This window comes from Mustelus asterias, chromosome 8 (genome assembly GCF_964213995.1).
Source record: "Mustelus asterias chromosome 8, sMusAst1.hap1.1, whole genome shotgun sequence".
In the NCBI taxonomy this organism is placed as follows: Eukaryota; Metazoa; Chordata; class Chondrichthyes; order Carcharhiniformes; family Triakidae; genus Mustelus; species Mustelus asterias.
This window is the reverse complement of record NC_135808.1, coordinates 100,023,673-100,047,959: the sequence shown is the minus strand read 5'-3', so window position 1 is coordinate 100,047,959 and position 24,287 is coordinate 100,023,673. Positions and strand designations below refer to the sequence as shown.

Sequence of the window (24,287 nt, the reverse complement as noted above, 5' to 3'; positions counted from 1 at the left end):
AGCCGGAAAAAGACCCACTACCACCCTATGTCTTCTGTGACCAAGTAAGAAGTTTAACAACACCAGGTTAAAGTCCAACAGGTTTATTTGGTAGCAAAAGCCACACAAGCTTTCGGAGCTCCAAGCCCCGTCTGCAGGCGAGTGGGAATTCTGTTCACAAACAGGGCATATAAAGACACAAACTCAATTTACATGAATAATGGTTGGAATGCGAATACTTACAACTAATCAAGTCTTTAAGAAACAAAACAACGCGAGTGGAGAGAGCATCAAGACAGGCTAAAAAGATGTGTATTGTCTCCAGACAAGACAGCCAGTGAAACTCTGCAGGTCCAGGCAACTGTGGGGGTTACAAATAGTGTGACATGAACCCAATATCCCGGTTGAGGCCGTCCTCGTGTGTGCGGAACTTGGCTATCAGTTTCTGCTCAGCGACTCTGCGCCGTCGTGTGTCACGAAGGCCGCCTTGGAGAACGCTTACCCGAATATCAGAGGCCGAATGCCCGTGACCGCTGAAGTGCTCCCCAACAGGAAGAGAACAGTCTTGCCTGGTGATTGTCGAGCGGTGTTCATTCATCCGTTGTCGCAGCGTCTCCATAGTTTCCCCAATGTACCATGCCTCGGGACATCCTTTCCTGCAGCGTATCAGGTAGACAACGTTGGCCGAGTTGCAAGATTATGTACCGTGTACCTGGTGGATGGTGTTCTCACGTGAGATGATGGCATCTGTGTCGATGATCCGGCACGTCTTGCAGAGGTTGCTGTGGCAGGGTTGTGTGGTGTCATGGTCACTGTTCTCCTGAAGGCTGGGTAGTTTGCTGCGGACAATGGTCTGTTTGAGGTTGTGCGGTTGTTTGAAGGCAAGAAGTGGGGGTGTGGGGATGGCCTTGGCGAGATGTTCGTCTTCATCAATGACATGTTGAAGGCTCCGGAGGAGATGCCGTAGCTTCTCCGCTCCGGGGAAGTACTGGACGACTAAGGGTACTCTGTCCACTGTGTCCCGTGTTTGTCTTCTGAGGAGGTCGGTGCGGTTTTTCGCTGTGGCGCGTCGGAACTGTTGATCAATGAGTCGAGCGCTATATCCTGTTCTTATGAGGGCATCTTTCAGCGTCTGGAGGTGTCTGTTGCGATCCTCCTCATCCGAGCAGATCCTGTGTATACGGAGGGCTTGTCCGTAGGGGATGGCTTCTTTAACGTGTTTAGGGTGGAAGCTGGAGAAGAAGTGGAGCATCGTGAGGTTATCCGTGGGCTTGCGGTACAGTGAGGTGCTGAGGTGACCGTCCTTAATGGAGATGCGTGTGTCCAAGAATGCAACCGATTCCGGAGAGTAGTCTATGGTGAGTCTGATGGTGGGATGGAACTTGTTGATGTCATCATAGAGTTGTTTCAGTGATTGTTCACCATGAGTCCAAAGGAAGAAAATGTCATCGATGTATCTAGTGTATAGCATCGGTTGAAGGTCCCGTGCGGTGAAGAAGTCTTGATCGAACCTGTGCATGAAGATGTTGGCATATTGAGGTGTGAATTTGGTCCCCATGGCTGTTCCGTGTGTCTGGATGAAGAACTGGTTGTTGAAGGTGAAGATATTGTGGTCCAGGATGAAGCGGATGAGATGTAAAATTGCATCTGGAAACTGGCAGTTGTTGGCGCTGAGCACTGAGGCCGTTGCAGCAATGCCATCGTCATGGGGGATGCTGGTGTAGAGTGCTGAGACATCCATTGTGACGAGCCTGAAGATACACAAGGCAAACACACCCGGCCGTCCCATCGTATCGGGTAATGGGACCCTGTGCGAGAACCTCTCTGGCTATGTCGAGGGCATCCTGAAACCCATTGTACAAAGAACCCCCAGCTTTTGTCGCGACACGACGGACTTCCTACAGAAACTCGGCACACATGGAGCAGTTGAACCAGGAGCGCTCCTCGTCACAATGGATGTCTCGGCACTCTACACCAGCATCCCCCATGACGATGGCATTGCTGCAACGGCCTCAGTGCTCAGCGCCAACAACTGCCAGTTTCCAGATGCAATTTTACATCTCATCCGCTTCATCCTGGACCTCAATATCTTCACCTTCAACAACCAGTTCTTCATCCAGACACACGGAACAGCCATGGGGACCAAATTCGCACCTCAATATGCCAACATCTTCATGCACAGGTTCGATCAAGATTTCTTCACCGCATGGGACCTTCAACCGATGCTATACACTAGATACATCGATGACATTTTCTTCCTTTGGACTCATGGTGAACAATCACTGAAACAACTCTATGATGACATCAACAAGTTCCATCCCACCATCAGACTCACCATAGACTACTCTCCGGAATCGGTTGCATTCTTGGACACACGCATCTCCATTAAGGACGGTCACCTCAGCACCTCACTGTACCGCAAGCCCACGGATAACCTCACGATGCTCCACTTCTTCTCCAGCTTCCACCCTAAACACGTTAAAGAAGCCATCCCCTACGGACAAGCCCTCCGTATACACAGGATCTGCTCGGATGAGGAGGATCGCAACAGACACCTCCAGACGCTGAAAGATGCCCTCATAAGACAGGATATGGCGCTCGACTCATTGATCAACAGTTCCAACGCGCCACAGCGAAAAACCGCACCGACCTCCTCAGAAGACAAACACGGGACACAGTGGACAGAGTACCCTTAGTCGTCCAGTACTTCCCCGGAGCGGAGAAGCTACGGCATCTCCTCCGGAGCCTTCAACATGTCATTGATGAAGACGAACATCTCGCCAAGGCCATCCCCACACCCCCATTTCTTGCCTTCAAACAACCGCACAACCTCAAACAGACCATTGTCCGCAGCAAACTACCCAGCCTTCAGGAGAACAGCGACCATGACACCACACAACCCTGCCACAGCAACCTCTGCAAGACGTGCCGGATCATCGACACAGATGCCATCATCTCACGTGAGAACACCATCCACCAGGTACACGGTACATAATCTTGCAACTCGGCCAACGTTGTCTACCTGATACGCTGCAGGAAAGGATGAGCCGAGGCATGGTACATTGGGGAAACTATGGAGACGCTGCGACAACGGATGAATGAACACCGCTCAACAATCACCAGGCAAGACTGTTCTCTTCCTGTTGGGGAGCACTTCAGCGGTCACGGGCATTCGGCCTCTGATATTCGGGTAAGCGTTCTCCAAGGCGGCCTTCGTGACACACGACGGCGCAGAGTCGCTGAGCAGAAACTGATAGCCAAGTTCCGCACACACGAGGACGGCCTCAACCTGGATATTGGGTTCATGTCACACTATTTGTAACCCCCACAGTTGCCTGGACCTGCAGAGTTTCACTTGCTGTCTTGTCTGGAGACAATACACATCTTTTTAGCCTGTCTTGATGCTCTCTCCACTCGCGTTGTTTTGTTTCTTAAAGACTTGATTAGTTGTAAGTATTCGCATTCCAACCATTATTCATGTAAATTGAGTTTGTGTCTTTATATGCCCTGTTTGTGAACAGAATTCCCACTCGCCTGAAGACGGGGCTTGGAGCTCCGAAAGCTTGTGTGGCTTTTGCTACCAAATAAACCTGTTGGACTTTAACCTGGTGTTGTTAAACTTCTTACTGTGTTTACCCCAGTCCAACGCAGGCATCTCCACATCATGACTTCTGTGACCAAGCCAGTTCTCCATCCATCTAGCCACCTCCCCCTTTATCCCATGAGATCCAACCTTTTTCACCAGCCTACCATGAGGGACTTTGTCAAACGCTTTAGTAAAGTCCATATAGACGACATCCACGGCCCTTCCCTCATCAACCATTCTAGTCACTTCTTCAAAAAACTCCACCAGGTTAGTGAGGCATGACCTCCCTCTCACAAAACCATGCTGACTATCGTTAATGAGTTTATTCCTTTCTAAATGCGCATACATCCTATCTCTAAGCATTGTCTCCAACAACTTCCCCACCACGGACGTCAAGCTCACCGGCCTATAATTACCCGGGTTATCCTTCCTACTCTTCTTAAATAACAGGACCACATTAGCTATCCTCCAATCCTCTGGGACCTCACCTGTGTCCAGTGACGAGACAAAGATTTGCATCAGAGGCCCAACGATTTCATCTCTCGTCTCCCTGAGCAGCCTTGGATAGATTCCATCAGACCCTGGGGATTTGTCAGTCTTTATATTCTCTAACAAACCTAACACTTCCTCCCTTGTAATGGAGATTTTCTCCAACGGTTCAACACTCCCCTCCGAGACACTCCCAGTCAACACATCCCTCTCCTTTGTGAATACCAATGCAAAGTATTCATTTAGGATCTCCCCTACTTCTTTGGGCTCCAAGCATAATTCCCCACTTTTGTCCCTGAGGGGTCCGATTTTTTCCCTGACAACCCTTTTGTTCCTAACGTATGAATAAAATGCCTTGGGATTCTCCTTAATCCTGTCTGCCAAGGACATTTCGTGACCCCTTTTTGCCCTTCTAATTCCCCGTTTGAGTTCTTTCCTACTTTCTTTGTGCTCCTCCAGAGCTCCCTCCGTTTTTAGCTGCCTGGACCTAACATACGCCTCTCTTTTCTTTTTGACCAGCCCCTCAATTTCCCTGGTTATCCACAGTTCTCGAATCCTACCCTTCCTATCCTTTTTTACAGGCACATGCCTGTCCTGTAGCCCTAACAACTGTTCCTTAAAAGACTCCCACATGCCAGATGTGGATTTACCCTCAAACAGCCTCTCCCAATCAAGAGCTGCCAATTTCTGCCTAATCCCACTAAAGTTAGCCTTCCCCCAATCCAACAGCTTACCCTTGGGACACCACTCATCCTTTTCCATTCCTTTCCTGAAAATGCTGCTCATACTGGACCATAGTTTCATAGACACAGGGAATCCCATGCCTCTCCCAAGTGGCCTTTCTCTAGTGTGAATTTAGACAATTAGAATATAATGGTTGAGCCTCATCCTATGCTCATTCCAATTGCATAAATGCAGTTTCCAGCAAGCCACAGAATCATAACTATAGGCAAGAACCTTGACTTTTCCCTTGCTTAGCTCAAGACAGAGGCCAATCTTAAAAGTATCTACTGCTACTCAATTGCAAATCACATAACCCACCACAAATTAGGGAATGAAGCTGTGCCTAGCTGCCAGTTTTAATTCACACACTAGTTAATTATTTCACGACTTTAAAGTATTATTTCAGTATATGGCCAGATTAAGTTTGACCATTTGTACTCTATCAGGATTACATTTAGAAGAATCTAAAATTGTGTTAAAAACTCAATAAGAAAACTATAGATTTTCCTCCCATTGCAGAACAGAAAAAAGTAAAGATCATTCAGTTGGTTCAATAGGAGAACTTTAGCTGAAATAACATGCATGGACTCTACCTGTCGTGTTAGTTCCAATGCAGATGCCTGTGGGATGGTACTGTACATCTGACCCAGCATTTCTGAAAGCTGTGGAATCATGGGAGCAAAGTCATCCAGAAGAGTCTTCACAGACTTTTCAAAGATTGCACAAACAGCCTAGAAACAAAAAGAAAATAAATTTCAATTATCACAGTACAAACACTCAATTAAGTACAAAGATTTTATTCTTCAGAGTCAAAATGCAGTCTCATATACTTCAGGCTAACACTGACAGGACCTTTATGATGCATTACTTTGTTTTAGAGGTGAGGCTTTCCTAATTTTTTTCCTCCATTTTCAACTCCCTGCATTGTACACCATGGCCAATGGGGGGGGGGTTGTCTAGAAATCAAGACCTCTGCAATATTGGGTTCTTACCCTTTAATCGACACACAAATATTGCAGGAAAACATCTCCAAGAAATGGTCTCCATAGATAGCTTGGGTGCAACTGGAGTACCTCAGTGTGGTGAAATGAGAGCGAGTCTTCATAACAAAAAGACTCAGAACACCAGATTACTGTGCCCACCCCAGTCCAATGCTGGCATTTCCACATCATGGCTTCATAACAGAATTAAAGAATTTTATACCACAGCAGACCACTCAGCCCTTCTTGCCTGTGTTAGCTCTCTGCACTAGTCATTTAGTACCATTCCCTTTCTCCATATCCAATGAAATTGTTTTTTTTCAAATATTTCCTATAAAACAAGAGGCATTTTTAACAATTCTCTCCAAAGAAATTATACTCGAGACTTTCCCCTTCTTCTCTTGGTGCTGACCTTAAGTTCATATTCTGCTGATACTGACCTTAAGCTTATGTCCTCCAGCTAACAGAATGATATGGGCGGGGTTTATGACCTCGCTCATCCCGAAACCGTAAAATCCCACCCGAGGTCAACGGACCTTCCACTGTCTACCCCTTGCCTGCTCCGATTCCCGTGGCCGGTGGAGCAGTAAAATTCCAGCCACCTTCTCTTCTTGGCATAATCAATAATTTATCCATGCCTGATGTGGATGCTTAGCATTACCTCAGTTTTCTTAATTATGTAATTCTATTTATAAAATCATACATTATTTTAAACAACAGCTTCGTTAGTTGGTGTTTCCACTTTAAAGGAGGAGGTAACTTTAACCTAATCCACCTCTTGAGAAATTTACGCACCCAATCTGGTGACTTTTACACCTGGCGAACTCGGTTGAAATTACGCCTGCCCTTGACTCCTTTGAATTTTTTTCACAATTTAGTGTAAATATCCCCTCTGTATTCTCCCTCCTAAAACATATCACTTCATGTTTCTCCACACTAAGTCTCATCTGACATATGTTCACCCAAGCTATTACTCCATGTTCCATTTCAAGCTATTTACAGTCCCCTTCCCTTTTAACAATGTTTCTTATTTCTGTGTTGTCTGCAAATTTTGTTCTTATATACCCACTCAAGTGCAGATTTTATAATATATCCACTCACTACTACTCTCCATAGCAATACGCATTAGTGCTGATAGCATGAGATCAGAGTGAACAAGAATGTTCAAGAGGCAGAATTGCATTTCTAATTTTTATACTACTTCTGGAAAGTTTACTTTCTGGCGGCAGTATGGCAATTTCCCTCATGCATCAATGTGGATTCTCTCTTCTAAGCATCTTCTACAATTGGCTTGACTGGTTGAACACTTAGATGCGTGTTAGAACAGCTGTAAAATTAGCTAACTGCAGATGCATACAAAACATTTGGGGTGACTAACCCCGATTTAATTTTGGTTCTTAAGGGGAAACTGATTCAAGTTAGCACACTATCTTTACACAAGAGAATAGTTTACCTTAGAGGAATCAACAAAAAACACAACTTGCATTTATATAGCGTCATTAACAGAAAAACACTGCACCACACTTTTAAAGGTGAAATCAGAAACAAAAGGTCGCTTCAGTAATGCCAACCCCATCAACTCATAAATCAAGAGATTTAATAAAAAAATCACAACTGCTATTTTTCCCCAAGCGTATAGATTGACAGTTGGTTTATAAACTGAATTAGTGGCTTATTCGGTCTGCAACAGGCTATTATTGCACCTGAAATGCTTCACAAAAAGCTTTTAAAATCCTACCTGTTATGCTAGAATGTATTAAGATGGATTGTTCCTTCCACTCCAATACAATGAAAAAGAATAGAAGGTTGCCTTACAGAAGGTGGTCATTCAGCTCATTCTGCCAGTTTTTCAACAAAGCAATCCAATTAGTCAAACTCTTTCCCATTGTCCAATAATTTTTCACCCTTGCAGGTATTTATCAATTTCCTTTATCCTGTCTCCCATCTAATTTTAGGCACTGGCTCTTGTTGGGATAACAGCCAATATCTCATCCAAATCATCCATCAGCTGTACAACTATGGAGGGCCATCAGAAATTAGCACAATTTTATTTTCAACCAATATCCATATACAAAACACACGCAACACGTACAAATCCAAACCTGTGTGTACTTCAAAGAATTACAGGATAGTTACAGCACAGGAGTCTGTCATTTGGCCTGTCGTGTCTGCACTGGTTCTCTAAATGAGCAATTTGCTGCACATTTTTCCTCTGCAGAAAATAATCCAATTCTCTTTTAGCTGCCTCGATTGAATCGGCCACCATACTTCTCAGGCAATGCATTCCAGGTCCCAACCACTCACTGCATGAAAGCACTTTTTTTCATGTCACCAGTGCTTCTTTTGCCAATTACCCTAAATGTATGCACTCTTGTTCTCAACCCTTGCACCAACAGGAACAATTTCTCCCTATCTACTCCATCCAGACTCTTCACAATTTTGTATGCCTCTATCAAATCTTCTCTCAACCGTCTACTCACCAAGGATAACAGTCACAACTTTTCCAATCTATCCATGTAACTGAAGTTCCTCATCTCTGGAACCATTTTTGTGAATTCTTCCTGCACTCTCTTTGATGCCTTCACATATTTCCTAAAGTACAGTGGTCAGAACTGGACACAACTCCAGTTGAGGCCAAACCAGTGTTCTATACAAGTTTAACATAACCTCCTTGTTTTTTTTACTCTATGCTGCCATTAATAAACCATACAGCATTCTTTATTAATCACTCCCTCAACCTGTCCTGTCACCTTCAATGGCAGATGAACATATATAACCAGCTCCCTCTGCTTCTGTGCCCCTTTAAGAAATGTACCCATTATTTTAGATTGTCATTCTGAATTCTTCCTCCCAAAATGAATCACTTAACACTAGTTATGGGCCCAGATTTTATGGAGGAGGTGGGAGAGTCTGGAAATGTTGATTTGGCATATCCATCACCTTTAAAAAGCCCCCGGCCTGCCATATTTTTGTTTTGGGGAGAAAGGGGTGGGATGAAGTAAGTAGATGACCTGCCTCTGTTTGTTGAGACATCTACCTAGTCATAGTGACGTCCGGTCCTTAAACCCTCATTCCATCTCATGTGACACATCACACCTTCATGTCACTTCTCTGCCACCCCATGTCCCTGTGCATTCCTATCGTCACACACACAGTATGCACAATAGGCAGATTCAGGAGCCATGTCTTTGAAAAGGACATGAAAAAATTAAATTTTTAACAATCTAATAGAACTGTCAATCAGACATTTCATACCAATAATAAATCTCTCATTCAAAAAATGCGATTTAAAACAAATGTTAAATCCCCTCAAATGGTCAATCAGCTGCAAAAACAAACCAACATTCTTAACAGCCTCAGCTATCAAAAGACAACTTCAACTCCAGATAATGAAGCCTACTGAAACTGTAGGAACAGATAGCCAAGTTTTTTTCTAAGCTACATCAGATGGCCTGTCAATCAATGTACACAAGGAGCAGATGCGTTCTCCCTTTCTCTCTCTCTCTACCCCAGCCTCAGACTTGCTCACTGTTTAGCACACAGCAGCTTCCCATCTCTGATACTTTTTGACCTTTAGCTTTGGCTGCTTAGCTAAAAGGAAGAGATATCAGGATAGGTGTTCAGAAGCTTGCTTCAAAAAGTGGCCCCTTTTCTGTAGCCTCCTCCAACTGTACATCCTCTTAACCTGTGTTCCTCTGACCCTGGCCTTTAGTGCATTCTCCTTGCCCCTCCCCCTCACCTCACTACTGACTGGTGAGCCTCATGTTGTCTAGGAACCAGGCTCTGGAATTCCCTGTCTAAACTCTCTACTCACTTTCCTTTTAGGACCTCTTTGACCAAGCTTTTGGTTACCCTTTCAAATGTCGTCTTTGTCTTATGGCATCATTTGTATCCGATTATGCATCAATGTTCTTTGTCAATAATGCTATATAAATGTAAATTGGTGTTACTGCTGGTGAGAAACATGACAATGAACTAGATACAAGCCCACATCCTATAATTTCATGGTGACGTATGTTGAAGCTCTAACATGTATGCAAATATACTATTCTTGCCCTGAAGGTTAGCAATTACAAGCACAAATTTCACAAGTTGGACAAAATTATTACAATAATTTCCCTGAATACTGAAAATGATTAAGTTACCCAGTCATCCAATTGATTTCCTTTTCATTAAAAAGCCACCCTTTGTGAAAAGGAAGACAAATTTAATTAAATAAGATCAACAACTCACAGTATTAAATGCATTTCATCAAATTTAACATTCCTTAATAATCTACCTTACCTCAACAACCTGAGCATCATTCAGCCATTTAGACAACACTTTCTGTATGAGTTGGAAGACCTGTTGGAGGACCACCACAACCTGTAGACAAATCATCACTTTTAATAGTTGGTTTTGAACCTTAAATTGAATTTATAAAACAGAAAATTCCCCCATAAATACGTCCCTGGCTACATAAACAGCATTGTATTTCTAAAACGACTAAGATCAAGTCATGAGAATCCCATGTTAGTACCACTGGTAGTACTTACAGGGTTGGGTCCTTGCAAGGTGGGTTTTTTCTTTGCTTCAGTGCCTTCTGGCTCATCGTCATGGTGACTGATATCCAATGTGGTGAACAAATTGGACAACAGACCCAAAATATGTATTATTGCTAGTTTATTTGATGGATTTGGCTGCAAGGGAAGGTCAAAAACAAAGCTATAATTGCATGAAAACAGAACAGAATTATGAGCAACTTAAATGATCGATACTTACAGCATCAAAACTTAAGTATGTTCATAATGGCCATAACAATTCATAATAATTAACATGAGTATAATTATCACGGTAGGTACATAAATAAATAAATCTAATACAAAGAAAAATGACTGAGTGATTAACTTGAAATAATTACTTTTACTAGAAACAAATCATTTTTATACAAAACAAAATTAGCAATATTTTATTACACAAGTTACATAAGAAAAGACTTAAAAAATTCAAGAAGCAGTATTAAATTTACATAGTGCAACAAGGATACAAGTTACTGAAAAAAGATTCAAACTGATTATAAAAAGATTAAAAAAATATACCTACTTAGTGGCCAACAAAACTAGATACAGGAAAAAATAAATGTAAATTGAGGAAAATCACAAAGAAAGTCCATGACCCTGAAAAGGCAGCAGAAGATAAGAGAACGGACAAAGAAGTGAAGAAAAAATGATGATTTTTTTTAAGGATAGACATAAGTAAAGAACCTTTCCCCAGCAGCTCCTCAATTTTGAAAGAATAGTTTTCCTTTTTTTTTAAATTGAGAAAGAATTTGGGTGCAGTAGACTGAGATAGTTGCCTTGGACATTCACAACCAAAGATGAGGTTGTGTAGTCAGCCATTTTAAGTCAATAATTTTTCCCATCAATAAAGTAGTTTATGCAGAATGTGGTATGAAATATAGTGAGCAGACAAGTAAAATGAAAACAGCCCACATTTAATGTGAGAACTCTTATCAATCATACAATTTAACCTTAAAAGTACCAGTAGTCATTTTTTGTGCTGGCTAATGGGTTTCTTGTGTTTACTCTGCAGGGTTAATGTCAGTGAAGCTTCATTTTTCAACCTCGTCATTTCAGGCTCCCATGCAACAAAATTACTATACAAATTCCATTGGATATGATTTTAACTTTATAGAACTATAAAATGAAACCCAATAGTGTAGTGCTGGGAAGTAGCAGACTATGGTTCATTCTGTGCATTCTTTCTACCCCACCAACACACTCATTGATACTAAAGATAGATCCACGTACTTGTTCATATGAGGTAAAATACACCTGTATGTATAAACCTCAGTTTACACTCGTATAGCTAAAGTGCGCATTCTGACAACTCGCACTTAAAAAGGCCCTCAATTATAAACATCCATTCTCTGCCACTTAAAAAAAAATTAACCTATAAATTGTCCACGTACAGGCAGTCACTTGGAGAGCATTTTGAGTTTCACATTGTGCAAAAATATCCAGGTTAACAATTTTTAAATTTACAAATATCAAATTAAAAATTAAACTGCCAATAACTTGCAAGTGAGCCTGGAATGAATTAAAAGCCCACAGATTTCTACTTCATTTGAACAACATGCTTACAATTTCACATGATGCTTACAAGTTGTCAATACCAGCGATGGGAGATACATTTGTAACCAAACATGATCTCAACACCAATGGTGTACACCTCAAACTATAGTTGTTGGATACAGAGAAACAACCCATTAAGGAAAATGGCTGGCACAGCTCTCAATCAAATTTACTGGATGAGGTGACATAGAGGATATGGCATTGTTTGCACAGTGTTCCTACAAATCCTGTCTCAGCTACAGTTCACTATCCAGATGCTTTTAAGAAAGAACATGCCCCTCTGATAAGTCGAACTTGATTGTATACACATACATATATTTAGTCAATTAAAGGATCATACACACAATGGTAATACAAATAATCCACCTATATGTCACAGATACCTCTCTCCTCCACCATTTCAGTAACACTTATTTAATATGTTGATGTAACCAATTTTGACAAGGGCAACACACAAGTGCTACAATTGGACATTGCACTCATGTTTAGTAGTGAGGTGTGGAAAAGGAAATTATCCAGGGTTCTCATTTTCAAGACAGTAGCAAATGCCAGTAGGGGCAGGATAAAGCATGGCTGTAACACCCTACTTTGTTAACCCAACACACATCACGGCACAGTCATGAATACGGCCACCCTGATATAGTTGCTTAGCACCTGTGGAGCCTTAATTCAGCAAGCATTCAATACATTCAGGAACACAGGAAAGATAATTGGTGAGAAAATTAATAAAGACTCCCACAAAGTCTTGCTCACTGTTCGTCAAAAGGAATAATACATCTTAGACTTACGCTGTACCAGACTGAAGAGATTTTGGTCCAACTTCAGAAGAAATTTAATTCCCTTTACAACATTACCTATTGATTTCAATGATCTAGATAGTGGTAGTTTTACTTATTCATGGATTTTAATACATTACTAGTCAATGTCATGTGGCATTGCTCATAGGGAGTCAAGGAAATGTACAATTTTCAGATGAAGCTGGTTACAAGGCATGGGACAACTGCAATTGAGCACAAAGACATAATTTAGCCACCACTATAGCGAAGGAGCTGAGGGAACAGCACTGCCATTTTATGTCGTCAAATTACAGCCTGACAGTTGGACTTAAAAATTTATAATGGATTAAGTTGGAAGTCTACAAAAATGCAAGGTTTTAATAGAATGGATATATATTAATACAATAAAACAACAAGAATTTTATGAAAATTACATTTCTTGTGGGCCCAAAACAAGGGCAAATTCTATCTCGTCATATTCCTTTAGAAGAACAAAATGTGCAAACTCCGGGCAGTGTTTAAAAGTAAGCTTTACAAAATTGTGAATTTGACAGAAAACTATGTCAGCCATTGAATTCTGTCTCAGCTTCTGCAACAAGCAGTATTCAAATTTGTTTTGCTTCTCGTACTGACAATCCAGAAATTCAGGTATTTGCACAACTGAATTAACATAGGATCAGCGTTTACCTACGTGGATATATTCCCTGGATACACACTTTTACTGAACTACTCTTGCATCCAATGTGACTACCAGGGATCAGACTCGACAACATGTCCACTCGATTGTTAGGATCCAGATGTCAGTCCCTCCAAAACCAATTGCCAAGAATCTGATGCTCAAAATCCTCCCTCTTGTATAAAATGTAATATTTTATTTTGTTGCTGTGTCTTGAGCTATAGAAATTAAGCAGCATGGAGTAAACACTGTGTAGGAGCTATAGATGAGACCCAAAACAAAGCGTAGCAGCAAAGTGGGGTTTCACCAAGTTAATTTAATTTAGAACACAAAGCCTTTCCCTAAATAAACATGCCACCCTTGATTTTTTGAAAGCATGATGTTAAAATGAATGCAAGAGCTGAAAGCAATGCTCAAGGTAGCAGAAATTGCAGCTTTGAATTCAATGCCACTCCTTCAATGTATTTGTACTTTGAGGTAAATATGGAAATTGTTGAGTTTAGAACAAGGAACAGATTATAATGCATTCTTATACATGTAATAATAAAAGTGCATTAATTTTAAAATTAACACATCAGTTGAAATTTGCCAATTCTTGAATGAACTAGTGATTTAATATTTAAGAGCCAAGATCATAAATAGCTTTGTGAACAGCTTAAAAGTTGGCACTTAAAAAAAAATCAATTGTTTCAGCCACCTCTGCTCTCAAAAGGACTTACCCGTTAACTGTAGGAAAATCAGAAGTTTGTCAGCCTTCTGCAAAAAGAAAAGTCACACGTATAACGCACCCACAAATAAAACCCTCATTATACTGACAAGTTCTTGGTTTTGTAAATCTATATCCCGCTAGTTATTGCCATTAAATTACAAGGCATTTCTGACAAGTGTGGTCTTCACATTGAAGTGCTTTTGTACAGTTAATGAGGACTCAGCAAAGGAAGACATCAATCGGTGTTATAAAAAAAAAAGAGCTGGCAACAAATAAAGGGAAGACTTTAAATAACACAGTGAAAAAAATACCAAGAATGAAGATTACAGTAACTGGCAATTACACATTTCAGCATAAGGCTATAGTTAGCTTTTAACAAACTGTCTTCTGAACAGCATGAAACCTGCACTGTAGCTTCAGTCATTATCTTTCCTTCCTCATTACAGAAATTACACATCACTTTTAATGCGTGGAGGACATCTGTGAAGGTGAAATTCAGTCTGAAATTCCAACAACTTTCATAAAAATATCACCATTGTGGTGTAGTTTAGAAAATTTAACCCATTTGGGCCTGGAAAAAAATAATATTAATTTACATTTAAATTATGCTGAGACATACACTGATGTAATCACCACTCCTGCAGGTTATATAGAACGCATGGTTTCAAGCTTAAGTGAGGAGTTTGTTTTAAGGATTTAGCTGACGTTTTAGCTGATGGCCAGAATTTTACTGCCCTGCCCGCCATGGGAATCGGAGCGGGCGAGGGGTGGACAATGGGAAGGGAAGGTCCGTTGACCTCGGACAGGATTTTACAGTTTCGGGACGAGCGAGGCCGTACAATCCCACCCCATATCTTCAGTTGCTCTAGCAAAGCACGAATGGTGCAAGGTTATCTAAATTCTGAGGTGTATCATTCTGTTAAATACAATCTTATATATGTGATAGCAGTTTGAAACGGTCTGGTTGAGAAAGGATTTTTTAAAAAACCATTTATAGAACACAAATTTAAATAAGTGGCATCATATATTTCAGGCTATTTGGCCCAACTTGACCCAAGTTATGGTTCACATTCCATACAAACAGTTTCAATTATACATCTTTATATCCCTTCAACATTTTTCCTTCATCCAACTATCAATCTAAACTTGATTGTTGACAGAATTTCTGTCACAACCATCAACCCTAGAAAGGAATTCCACAGTCTACAGCTAGTCTCACAGATGTATCACAAGCATTCAGCTTTGTAGATTTGGTGCCTCATGTTTGAACTTCAACTACTGGAAATAGTCTGCTTCTACCTGCCCTGTCTCATCCTTTCATAATTTTCAACAGTTCTATTACGCTGCCCCATGATCTGCATTATTTGAGTGAAAAAACATCTAATCTTGAAGTCTGTTTTTCCTCTTATTAGGCATCTTGGTGAATCTTTGTCACAGCCTCACTAAACTGCAACATCCTTCCTTTAGTCGGGAGTCCAATGCTATATACAGTATTGAAGTATTAAGATTTTATTAAGGTTTTCCATTACCTTTTTCTTATACTCTCTGGAATTAAAATCTGGAACTCTTAATTTTTTTAGTATCATCAATCTGAGATGCTGTCTTTCATGTACTACGAACCTGTACATCTCAAGTCACTTTGCCCTTCCACGCAGTGAACCAACTTCGGTCTGATATCATTGCTGCATTCTATTTTGTTAAAAGCAAATAATGCATTATTTTAAATCTCAGACACCGAACCTGCCATTATTTAACCAAGTTCTCCATCTTATTAAAATACATTTGTAATTTCCTCCTGTCTTCCCTATACAACAGCTCCTGCATTCCTCAATACAACCAACACCTCCTACATTCTTGATACAACTAACACCTTCTATTTTGGTATCATCTGTATATTTAGACACCATTCCCTCTGATCATCAATATATACCATTGTGGGTGGCACAGTGGTAAGCACTGCTGCCTCAAAGCTCCTGGGACCTAGGTTCAATATCCGGTTTGAGTCACTATCTGTGTGAAGTCTGCACATTCTCTCAGTGTCTGAGTGGGTTTCCTCCAGGTGCCTCCCACAGCAACTAAGGGATTTTCACAGTAACTTCAATGCAGTGTTAATATAAGCCTACTTGTGACTAATAACTAAACTTTAAACTTTATGAACAGAAGTGCCAACTGAATCAAATCATCACCCACTTCCTACCACTTTAAAATAATTGGCCTCAACTCACACCCTGTTTTGCCCCTTCTATCCAATTTGCTATCCTCACTAGTTATCTACCATGTGATCTATCATCTGGTGAAAAGCTTTCCCAAAGTTCACGTACTTTACATCTACTATACAGCCCCACCGCAATCTCCTTTATCCCTTACCTCCCCAAATAATTCCACAAGGAGCTGCAAGATTTTATTTCACACTTTTACACAGGATACTTATGTGCCCTTACACAATTATGCAAAATAATTACACAACTTCAGGAGTTCACTTGATTTGATTTTGATTTGATTTATTATTGTCACATGTACTAACATACAGTGAAAAGTATTGTTTCTTGCGCGCTGTACAGAGAAAACATACCATTCATAGAGAAAGAAGCGAGAGTGCAGAATGTAGTGTTACAGTAGGGTGTAGAGAAAGATCAACTTAATGCAAGATAAATCCATTCAAAAGTCTGATAGCAGCAGGGAAGAAGCTGTTCTTGAGTTGGTTGGTACGTGACCTCAAGACTGTTGTATCTTTTTCCCGAAGGAAGAAGGTGGAAGAGAGAATGTTCGGGGTGCGTGGGTCCTTAATTATGCTGGTTGCTTTGCCGAGGCAGCGGGAAATGTAGACAGAGTTAATGGATGGGAGGCTGGTTTACAATCACAACCTTTTGTAGTTCCTTGCAGTCTTGGGAAGAGCAGGAATCATACCAAGCTGTGATACAACCAGAAAGAATGCTTTCTATGGTGCATCTGTAAAAATTAGTGACAGACATAGCTGACGTGCCAAATTTCTTAGTCTTCTGAGAAAGTAGAGGCATTGGTGGGCTTTCTTAACTATAGTGTCGGCATGGGGGGGGACCAGGGCAAGTTGTTGTTCACCTAAAAACTTGAAGCTCTCGACCCTTTCTACTTCATCCCCATTGATGTAGAAGTCACCATAATTATGTAAAGGTTACCATAATTATGTAAAGGTCACCATAATCCCAGATGGCCATAGGCTGCTCTCCCCTTCGAGAGGGAGAGCTGACTGGTGGTGATTCAATCCAAGGATCACACACCTCAGGCAAGGGGCAAGGTTGAGAAGACGGCCTCCATGAATAACTTCAGCCGGTATGGGAGCTGAACCCATGCTGTTGGCGTTGCTGTCCAGCTAACTGAGCTAACCGACCCGCTGGCTTATGCAATATTATGCAAAATTAGAATATTCACACTTTTCAACATTTAATTTTGCCATTTGTTCTCTGTTCAGGTGAAAAGGGTGGCTCACATACCAAATGGGAATTACTGAATAAGCTTTCTAATGCTCATTACATTCCCCATTAAAACAAAAAGGACTAATTCTATCACAAATTTAAGTACAATGTATCTGATGTGAATCTTTTTCTGATCTGCTCGTTATGAGGATCCACTTGGGACAATCTCAACCTAGTTTTTCATGAACAAAGGTTCAGATCACTCTTATAACTTAACATAAATATGCGGGGGGCAATTCTCCCATCCCGCTGCAAACGGCTGACAGTTCAGGGCCACTGCGCATGCTGGTTTCAGCCGCCTGGGCAGGAGTAGACCCCACCCCCTGACATCTAATAATAATCACGCTGGTGGCCTTGGCATTGCACAGAGTGTGGGAGATTCTAGTGTGAATTCCCACTGAAGAAAAGTGTGAATTACTGCAGTTTTCTCACGAACTCAACACTTAATTTTTCTGGGAGAATTCTGCCCACAATCTCAGTCAGGTAAACCATGGCAGTGGCTGGGTTGACACAACTGTCTCGCAGATCATATATCTGTTTTAAATTGATGCATTTGCAAAGTGTAGGTCAGGTTTTACGCCCAGGGACATGTCGCTCTTGATCAGTGGTAGCCCTCTCATCTTGGGAGTCAGAAGGTTGTGTGCTCAAGTATAATTCCAGATATTTCAGCCAGGGCATATCCAGGTTTGGGGAGGGAAGAGGTGTAGGGAGATATGTGAGTGAGAGCAAGAGCGGGTGCACATGCCAGAAAGGAGAGCGCACACACCAAGAAAAGTGTGAGAGAGTACAAAAGAGAACCTGAGAGAGATCACAATAGTGGGAAAAAGAAAGCAAGAGTGGGAGTGCATGAGAGTGAGAAAGAGAGACAGCAATGGAGCACAAAAGTGACAGGCCAAGCAAGTAATTTGATGAAAGACTCTAGAGTTGAAGAATATTGGAACCAGGGAGAATTCTGGCCGAAGTTGACTTCGGGCGGCACGGTAGCACAGTGGTTAGCACTGCTGCTTCACAGCCCCAGGGACCTGGGTTCGTTTCCTGGCTTGGGTCACTGTCTGTGTGGAGTTTGCACATTCTCCTCGTGTCTGCATGGGTTTCCTCCGGGTGCTCCGGTTTCCTCCCACAGTCCAAAGATGTGCGGGTTAGGTTGATTGGCTATGCTAAAATTGCCCCTTAGTGTCCTGAGATGTGGAGGTTAGAGGGATTAGTGGGTAAATATGTGGGGATGTGGGGGTAGGGCCTGGGTGGGATTGTGGTCGGTGCGGACTTGATGGGCCGAATGGCCTCTTTCTGTACTGTAGGGTTTCTATGATTTCTATGACTTCTCGGGAGAAGCTACCTATACCTGTATTGAACTGAGAGTCTACAACTGTGGAATTGTGTCGAGCTTTACAGCACAGAAAGAGGTCCTTCAGCTCATTGTGACAGCGCTGGCCATCAAGTACATATCCATTTTAATGCCATTTTCCAGCACTTGGTCCATAGCCTTGTTTGCTATGGTGTTTCAAGTGCTCATCTAAACGCTTCTTAAAATGTTGTCAGGGTTCCTGGCCTCTACCATCTTCGGGCAGCGAGTTCCATATTCCCACTACCCTCTGGATGAAAAAGTTTTTTTTCTCAAATCCCCTTTAAATTTTTCTTGCCCCTTACCGCAAGTCTATGCTGACTTGTTACTGACCCTCCTCCTACAGGGAAATGCTTCTTCCTATCTACCCTTCCTATATCCCTCATAATTTTGCACACCTCAATCAGGTACCCCCTCAGCCTTCTCTACTCTAAGAAAAACAATCCCAACCTAACCAGCCTCTCTTCATAGCTGAAATGCTCCAACATCCTGGTGAAAGAGGAAATTTGAAGGGAAAATTTTACTGGAAATGAGGCCCAAGAAATCTCAACTGTTACGCAAATCCTTGAAGCAGTACTCAGACCAAGTGGTCAATCCTCCAAATTTTGATAAGTATTTAGCTCGAGTTATTGGCGTATCGAACCAAACTAATGTAGAAGGAAATTTGACATCTAAAATTCAGTTTAGCAAATAAGTAACTGTGTGTTCATTGTACTTCTAACGTCTTTAATCTAACTGATTTAAGATAGAGTTTAGTTATGAATATTTATTTTCTTCGATTTTTGTTTTGTTAAATTATTTTGACTTAAACCAGCACCTTTGCTTTCAAGTTTGGCCTCAAGTGGAGTATTGCAGCTGGTTCATACAAACATATGAATAAGGGGAAGGTTTTGGGATGTCACACTTTAGGAAAGTTGTGAAGTCTTTAGAGAAAGTGCAGGAAAAATTAATGAGAAGGGATGAGAAACTTCATATAGGTAGATCGTCCCAATTTCTCCAATCTGTTTTCTTTGAAGAGAAGATTGATTAGAGATTTGATAACTGTAACAATTCTGTGATTTTATTACCTACTTTGTGTAATAAAAGACAAAACTGCCAAACACAAGTTGTTTCACATTACAAACAACCCTATATCCCTGCTGCAAGGATGCAACAGAAGACAGTTTATTAAATTTCAATGTTAAAATTTAAGTACTCTGGTTATTGATAGGATTTGATCCAATAAAATTGATATTTCAATTTACAGTAAATAAAAATGACTATTTAGGTACACGTACAAAAATAAAAATACTTTTTGAACAATGTTAAGGGATAATCTAAGAGGCATTTATTGTCCTTACCTTCCACTTTTGTACCCTGTTATTGTATCAGAGACAGCAGAAGCTAACTAGCAGACCGTATCAGATCAAACCCAATTCTGAAAGTGATGAAAATTATACAGCAGCAACAGGTTCTAACAAGGCCCCCAAATGACAATTTTAATAAAGAAAAAAAGAAGAATTTCCAAAACATGCAACAAAAAACAGAATTCAACTTGCTCATTCACCTAAATCACTGCAACTAATTGTAATTAGACTGAATTATAGATGATCCCCATGATGTCAAATAAAAAAAATCAAATGAAGCTTGAGTTAATTTTATTTAGACACCATAAAATGGTGGTCCTAGCTTTCGCTCATAAATTAATTTGAATATATTCACGATGGAAGATGCTCACATGCATGTTTTTGGCTTTATTTCATAAGAGTCTTGGAAACAATGCAAGGCAATGAATTTCAGAAAAATTTTGAGTTCTGAATTTACAAGTTTAAGCCTGGCCAGCTGAACCAGAGCTCCAAAAAAGTTAGAAAAAAGTAGCACTTGCCCATTTACTGTACAATTGTAATGCTATGACCAAGTGATTTTACACTGTTATTTTAGAGTTAGGATTCAATTTGATAGCACAGCAAAGCAGATCTCCAGGATTGACACTACAATTGGTGCTTTGTTATACCTTAAAGAAAGATATTAATCCTATACTGCTTTCATTCTACCTCTAAAGGTTTTTTCCCCTATGTCAATTAAAAATTACAGTCAGCCTGCGACAGAAGCACCCCTGGAATACAGAAAGTACGGAAAGTATGACAAGATACTGCAACTGCAATTATGTTTTCACATGCAACACAGCAAAATCTCTCAGAAAACAGTTCTCAGGCATAGTAAGGCTTTACTGCTACAAATTAAGAGTGATTATTCAATGGAGTTGAGGTACATTGATGCAAAGTAGAGATTCCCTATTAGAGCACCAGAGCATCTGTTGTGAAGAGGTGCATGGTGGTAAATATTTGTTCTGCATAGAATCCAAATCTCGATTGTATTACTGTACTAGCAGAAAAACTATAGATGCTGAAATTCTGATGCAAAAGCAAAGCACAGAAAATGCTGGAAACAGCGATTGGGCAGTAGTTGACTTAACATGCCTGCTCCCTCAACAGATGTTGTATGATCTAATAATATTCATGAAGGGCCAACCTTTTAGCCTTTCCCTCACTTGAGGTGTGGTGATCTTCAAGTTAAATCACCACCAGTCAGCTCTCCCCTCAAAAGGAGAGAGCAGTCAATGGTCATCTGGGACTTTGGCAACTTTACCTTTACGACCTAATATTTCCAGCATTTCCAGTTGAATCAAATATAATGAGCAGACCTTACCGGCTCGCCACACAGGTCGATCGGTGTGGCAAACCAGTAAGATAGGGAGAGAGGTGAAAAATTGGTTTCGCGCCCCATTTCTCACCATCTTGCCAGCCCCGTTAGCCTGGTGAAATCAGCTTCACGCCGGGAAGGCGTCAATGTGTACAGAGTACACTGGGAGATCAGGGCGCCTGCAGCCAGCCTCACAGTTGTGCTGAGACTCCACACCTCCTCCTCTACTGGCGAGATTCGCATTACAGCCTCTGCATTACACAGAGAGCTGTAAATTACCATTATTTACCTCGCTGAAAAAATTGGTGAGAAAATCTCATGTTTTCTCGCCCGTTTTACACTTAGAATTTTTCTGAGAAAATTCCACCCTATGGCTTTCAGTCTCATTCTTTGACCTGTGTAGATAATCTAGGCTGATGCCTAAACCCAGTATTGAGAGATGCCGCAATGTCATTGTCAACACCACCTATCTCGATTCCTGTGCTGTTGCTAAATTATCAGACCGTATATCCGGCAACTGTTCTGGATGAACAGAAATCGCCCCCAATTAAATATTGGGAAGACCTCAGCCATCTTTTTATTGTCTGTTCTAAACTCTGTTCTCTAACTACTGACTCCATCCCGCTCCCTGGCAACAGTCCGAGATAAGCCTTCTTATGTCAGTTTGCAACCTTGGTATCATCTTTGACCCTGGAGATGAGTTTCCGACCACATATTCGTAGCATCACTAAGACTGCCTATTTCCACTTCATGCAGTTGTCTAGCTTCACCCCTTTCTCAGCTCATTAGCTGCTGAACCCCTCATTCATGCCTTCATTGCCTCTAAACTTGACTATTCCAATGCACTCCTGGCTGGTCTCCCACATTTTACCCGCCATAGACTTAAGGTCATCCAAAACTCTGCCATCTGTGTCTTAGCCCACACCAAGTCTCATTTCCCCACCATCCTTGCGCTTGTTAACTTACATTGGCTCCAGGTCAAGCAACATTTTGATTTTAAAAGTCTCCTCCTTGGTTTCAAATCCCTTCATAGCCTTGCCTTTCCCCATCTCTGTAATGTCCTCCAACTCACTACCCTCAAGATATGTATGCTGTAATTCTGACCTCCCGAGTATCCCTGTTTTTAACTACTCCTGATGTGGAGATGCCGGCGTTTGACTGGGGTAAGCACAGTAAGAAGTCTCACAACACCAGGTTAAAGTCCAACAGGTTTATTTGGTAGCAAATACCATAAGCTTGACTTTAACTACTCCATCACTGGTGGCTACACCTTCCGCTGCCTAAAGCCTTCCTGTACCTCTGTTTCTCTAGTGCGCATTCCTCCTTAAAGACTCTCCTTAAAACCTATCACTTTGACCAAGTTTTTGGTCATCTGAGCTAATAGCCATGAGGTCTGTTGTCAAAACACCCTTGGGAAGCACTTACGTTAAAGGTGCTATACAAACACAAGTTGTTGCTGCTTCAAGCCCCCACCATCCCGTCCCCAGTGAATGTTAAAGATCACATGATACTAATTGAATGAAAACAAGGATTTCCAAATATCCTGATCAACATTCTTCAACCAATACCACCATAAAATAGGTTAATTGGTCATTAATTACACTATTTGCAAGACTTTTTTGGCTACAAAATTGCTGCTGGGTCTATCCACCTAACAATCAGCACAATTTAATTTATTGTGAAATATTTGAGACATGCAAGAAATTGTGGGCGGCATGGTGGCACAGTGGTTAGCACTGCTGCCTCTCAGCGCCAGGGAACGGGTTCGATTCCCAGCTTGGGTCACTGTCTGTGTGGAGTTTGCACATTCTCTCCGTGTCTACGTGCGTTTCCTCCGGGTGCTCCGGTTTCCTTCCACAGTCTGAAAGACGTGCTGGTTAGGTGCATTGACCCGAACAGGCGCCAAAGTGTGGCGACTAGGGGAATTTCAGAGTAACTTCATTGCAGTGTTAATGTAAGCCTTACTTGTGACTAATAAATAAATAAACAAACGTAAATACATCTACTTTAGGTACAACCCTATGCATACTTTTTAAATTTAAACTTCATTAAATGGAAGTGACGATTCATTTTTAAGCTGGAGTGACAGCATCAATTTTAATTTAACTAGAAAATACTTATGCTCTTCAACGGATATTTTGAGGCAGTAAAATTTATAAATACATTTAGATCAGGGTGTCAATGCACACAAATGACTTTCATTTTACCTTCCAGTGTATTCTGCTTTTACAATATAATTTTATTGGAAAAACTGAAGAGTTTAGACAGGGCTATAATGAACATTGCTTGCTCATCAAGGCGACGATCATGAAGTGCAGAAAAGAACTTGCGCTCAAAGGACTTCAATGTTAAAAGCTCATGGATGTCTGGCATGGGGTGTGCGAGAGAGACAACTGAATAGAAGACCTGCTGAAGGAGGAGCATAAAGAATATATTTGGAAAGCAAATTGGAAAAAGACACAGGCCAATGTGACAGAGTTTGCAAGATAGTGAGGAGAGGCAGCAAGAAGGCAGTAATGGAATATAAAAACATTTAAAACATGTTTTGGTCTAGAGTGCGTGGATATTGAGAAGTCAAAACAGCTGAGGGACAAAAGGAAAAAACTGCGATGAGTGAAATAGGAAAGTACAGTAGATGGGTTTCTCTGGCCTCATCCATGGCTGGACCCATTGTGAGAGAGAATGGAAAACTCGGCGCTCCAGCCAAACTCGCAGCCGTGAACGAGGACAGAAGAATTGGCCAGCATATTCAATGCTCTAACTCAGACACTCTTATTATA

General features: G+C 41.3%; 1 protein-coding gene across 2 annotated transcripts in view; it reads right to left on the bottom strand.

The window, feature by feature from the left end:
• The window catches only part of ipo13b (importin 13b), a 133,117-nt gene that overhangs the window by 36,004 nt on the left and 72,826 nt on the right, over nucleotides 1-24,287 (bottom strand). For both annotated transcript variants that reach the window (XM_078218587.1, XM_078218586.1), the window contains 3 exons: nucleotides 10,293-10,436; nucleotides 10,042-10,122; nucleotides 5,371-5,508 (listed from right to left, as the gene is read on the bottom strand). In XM_078218587.1, coding sequence (XP_078074713.1) covers nucleotides 5,371-5,508; nucleotides 10,042-10,122; nucleotides 10,293-10,436 — 363 coding nt within the window. The remainder of the gene's footprint in view (nucleotides 1-5,370; nucleotides 5,509-10,041; nucleotides 10,123-10,292; nucleotides 10,437-24,287) is intronic.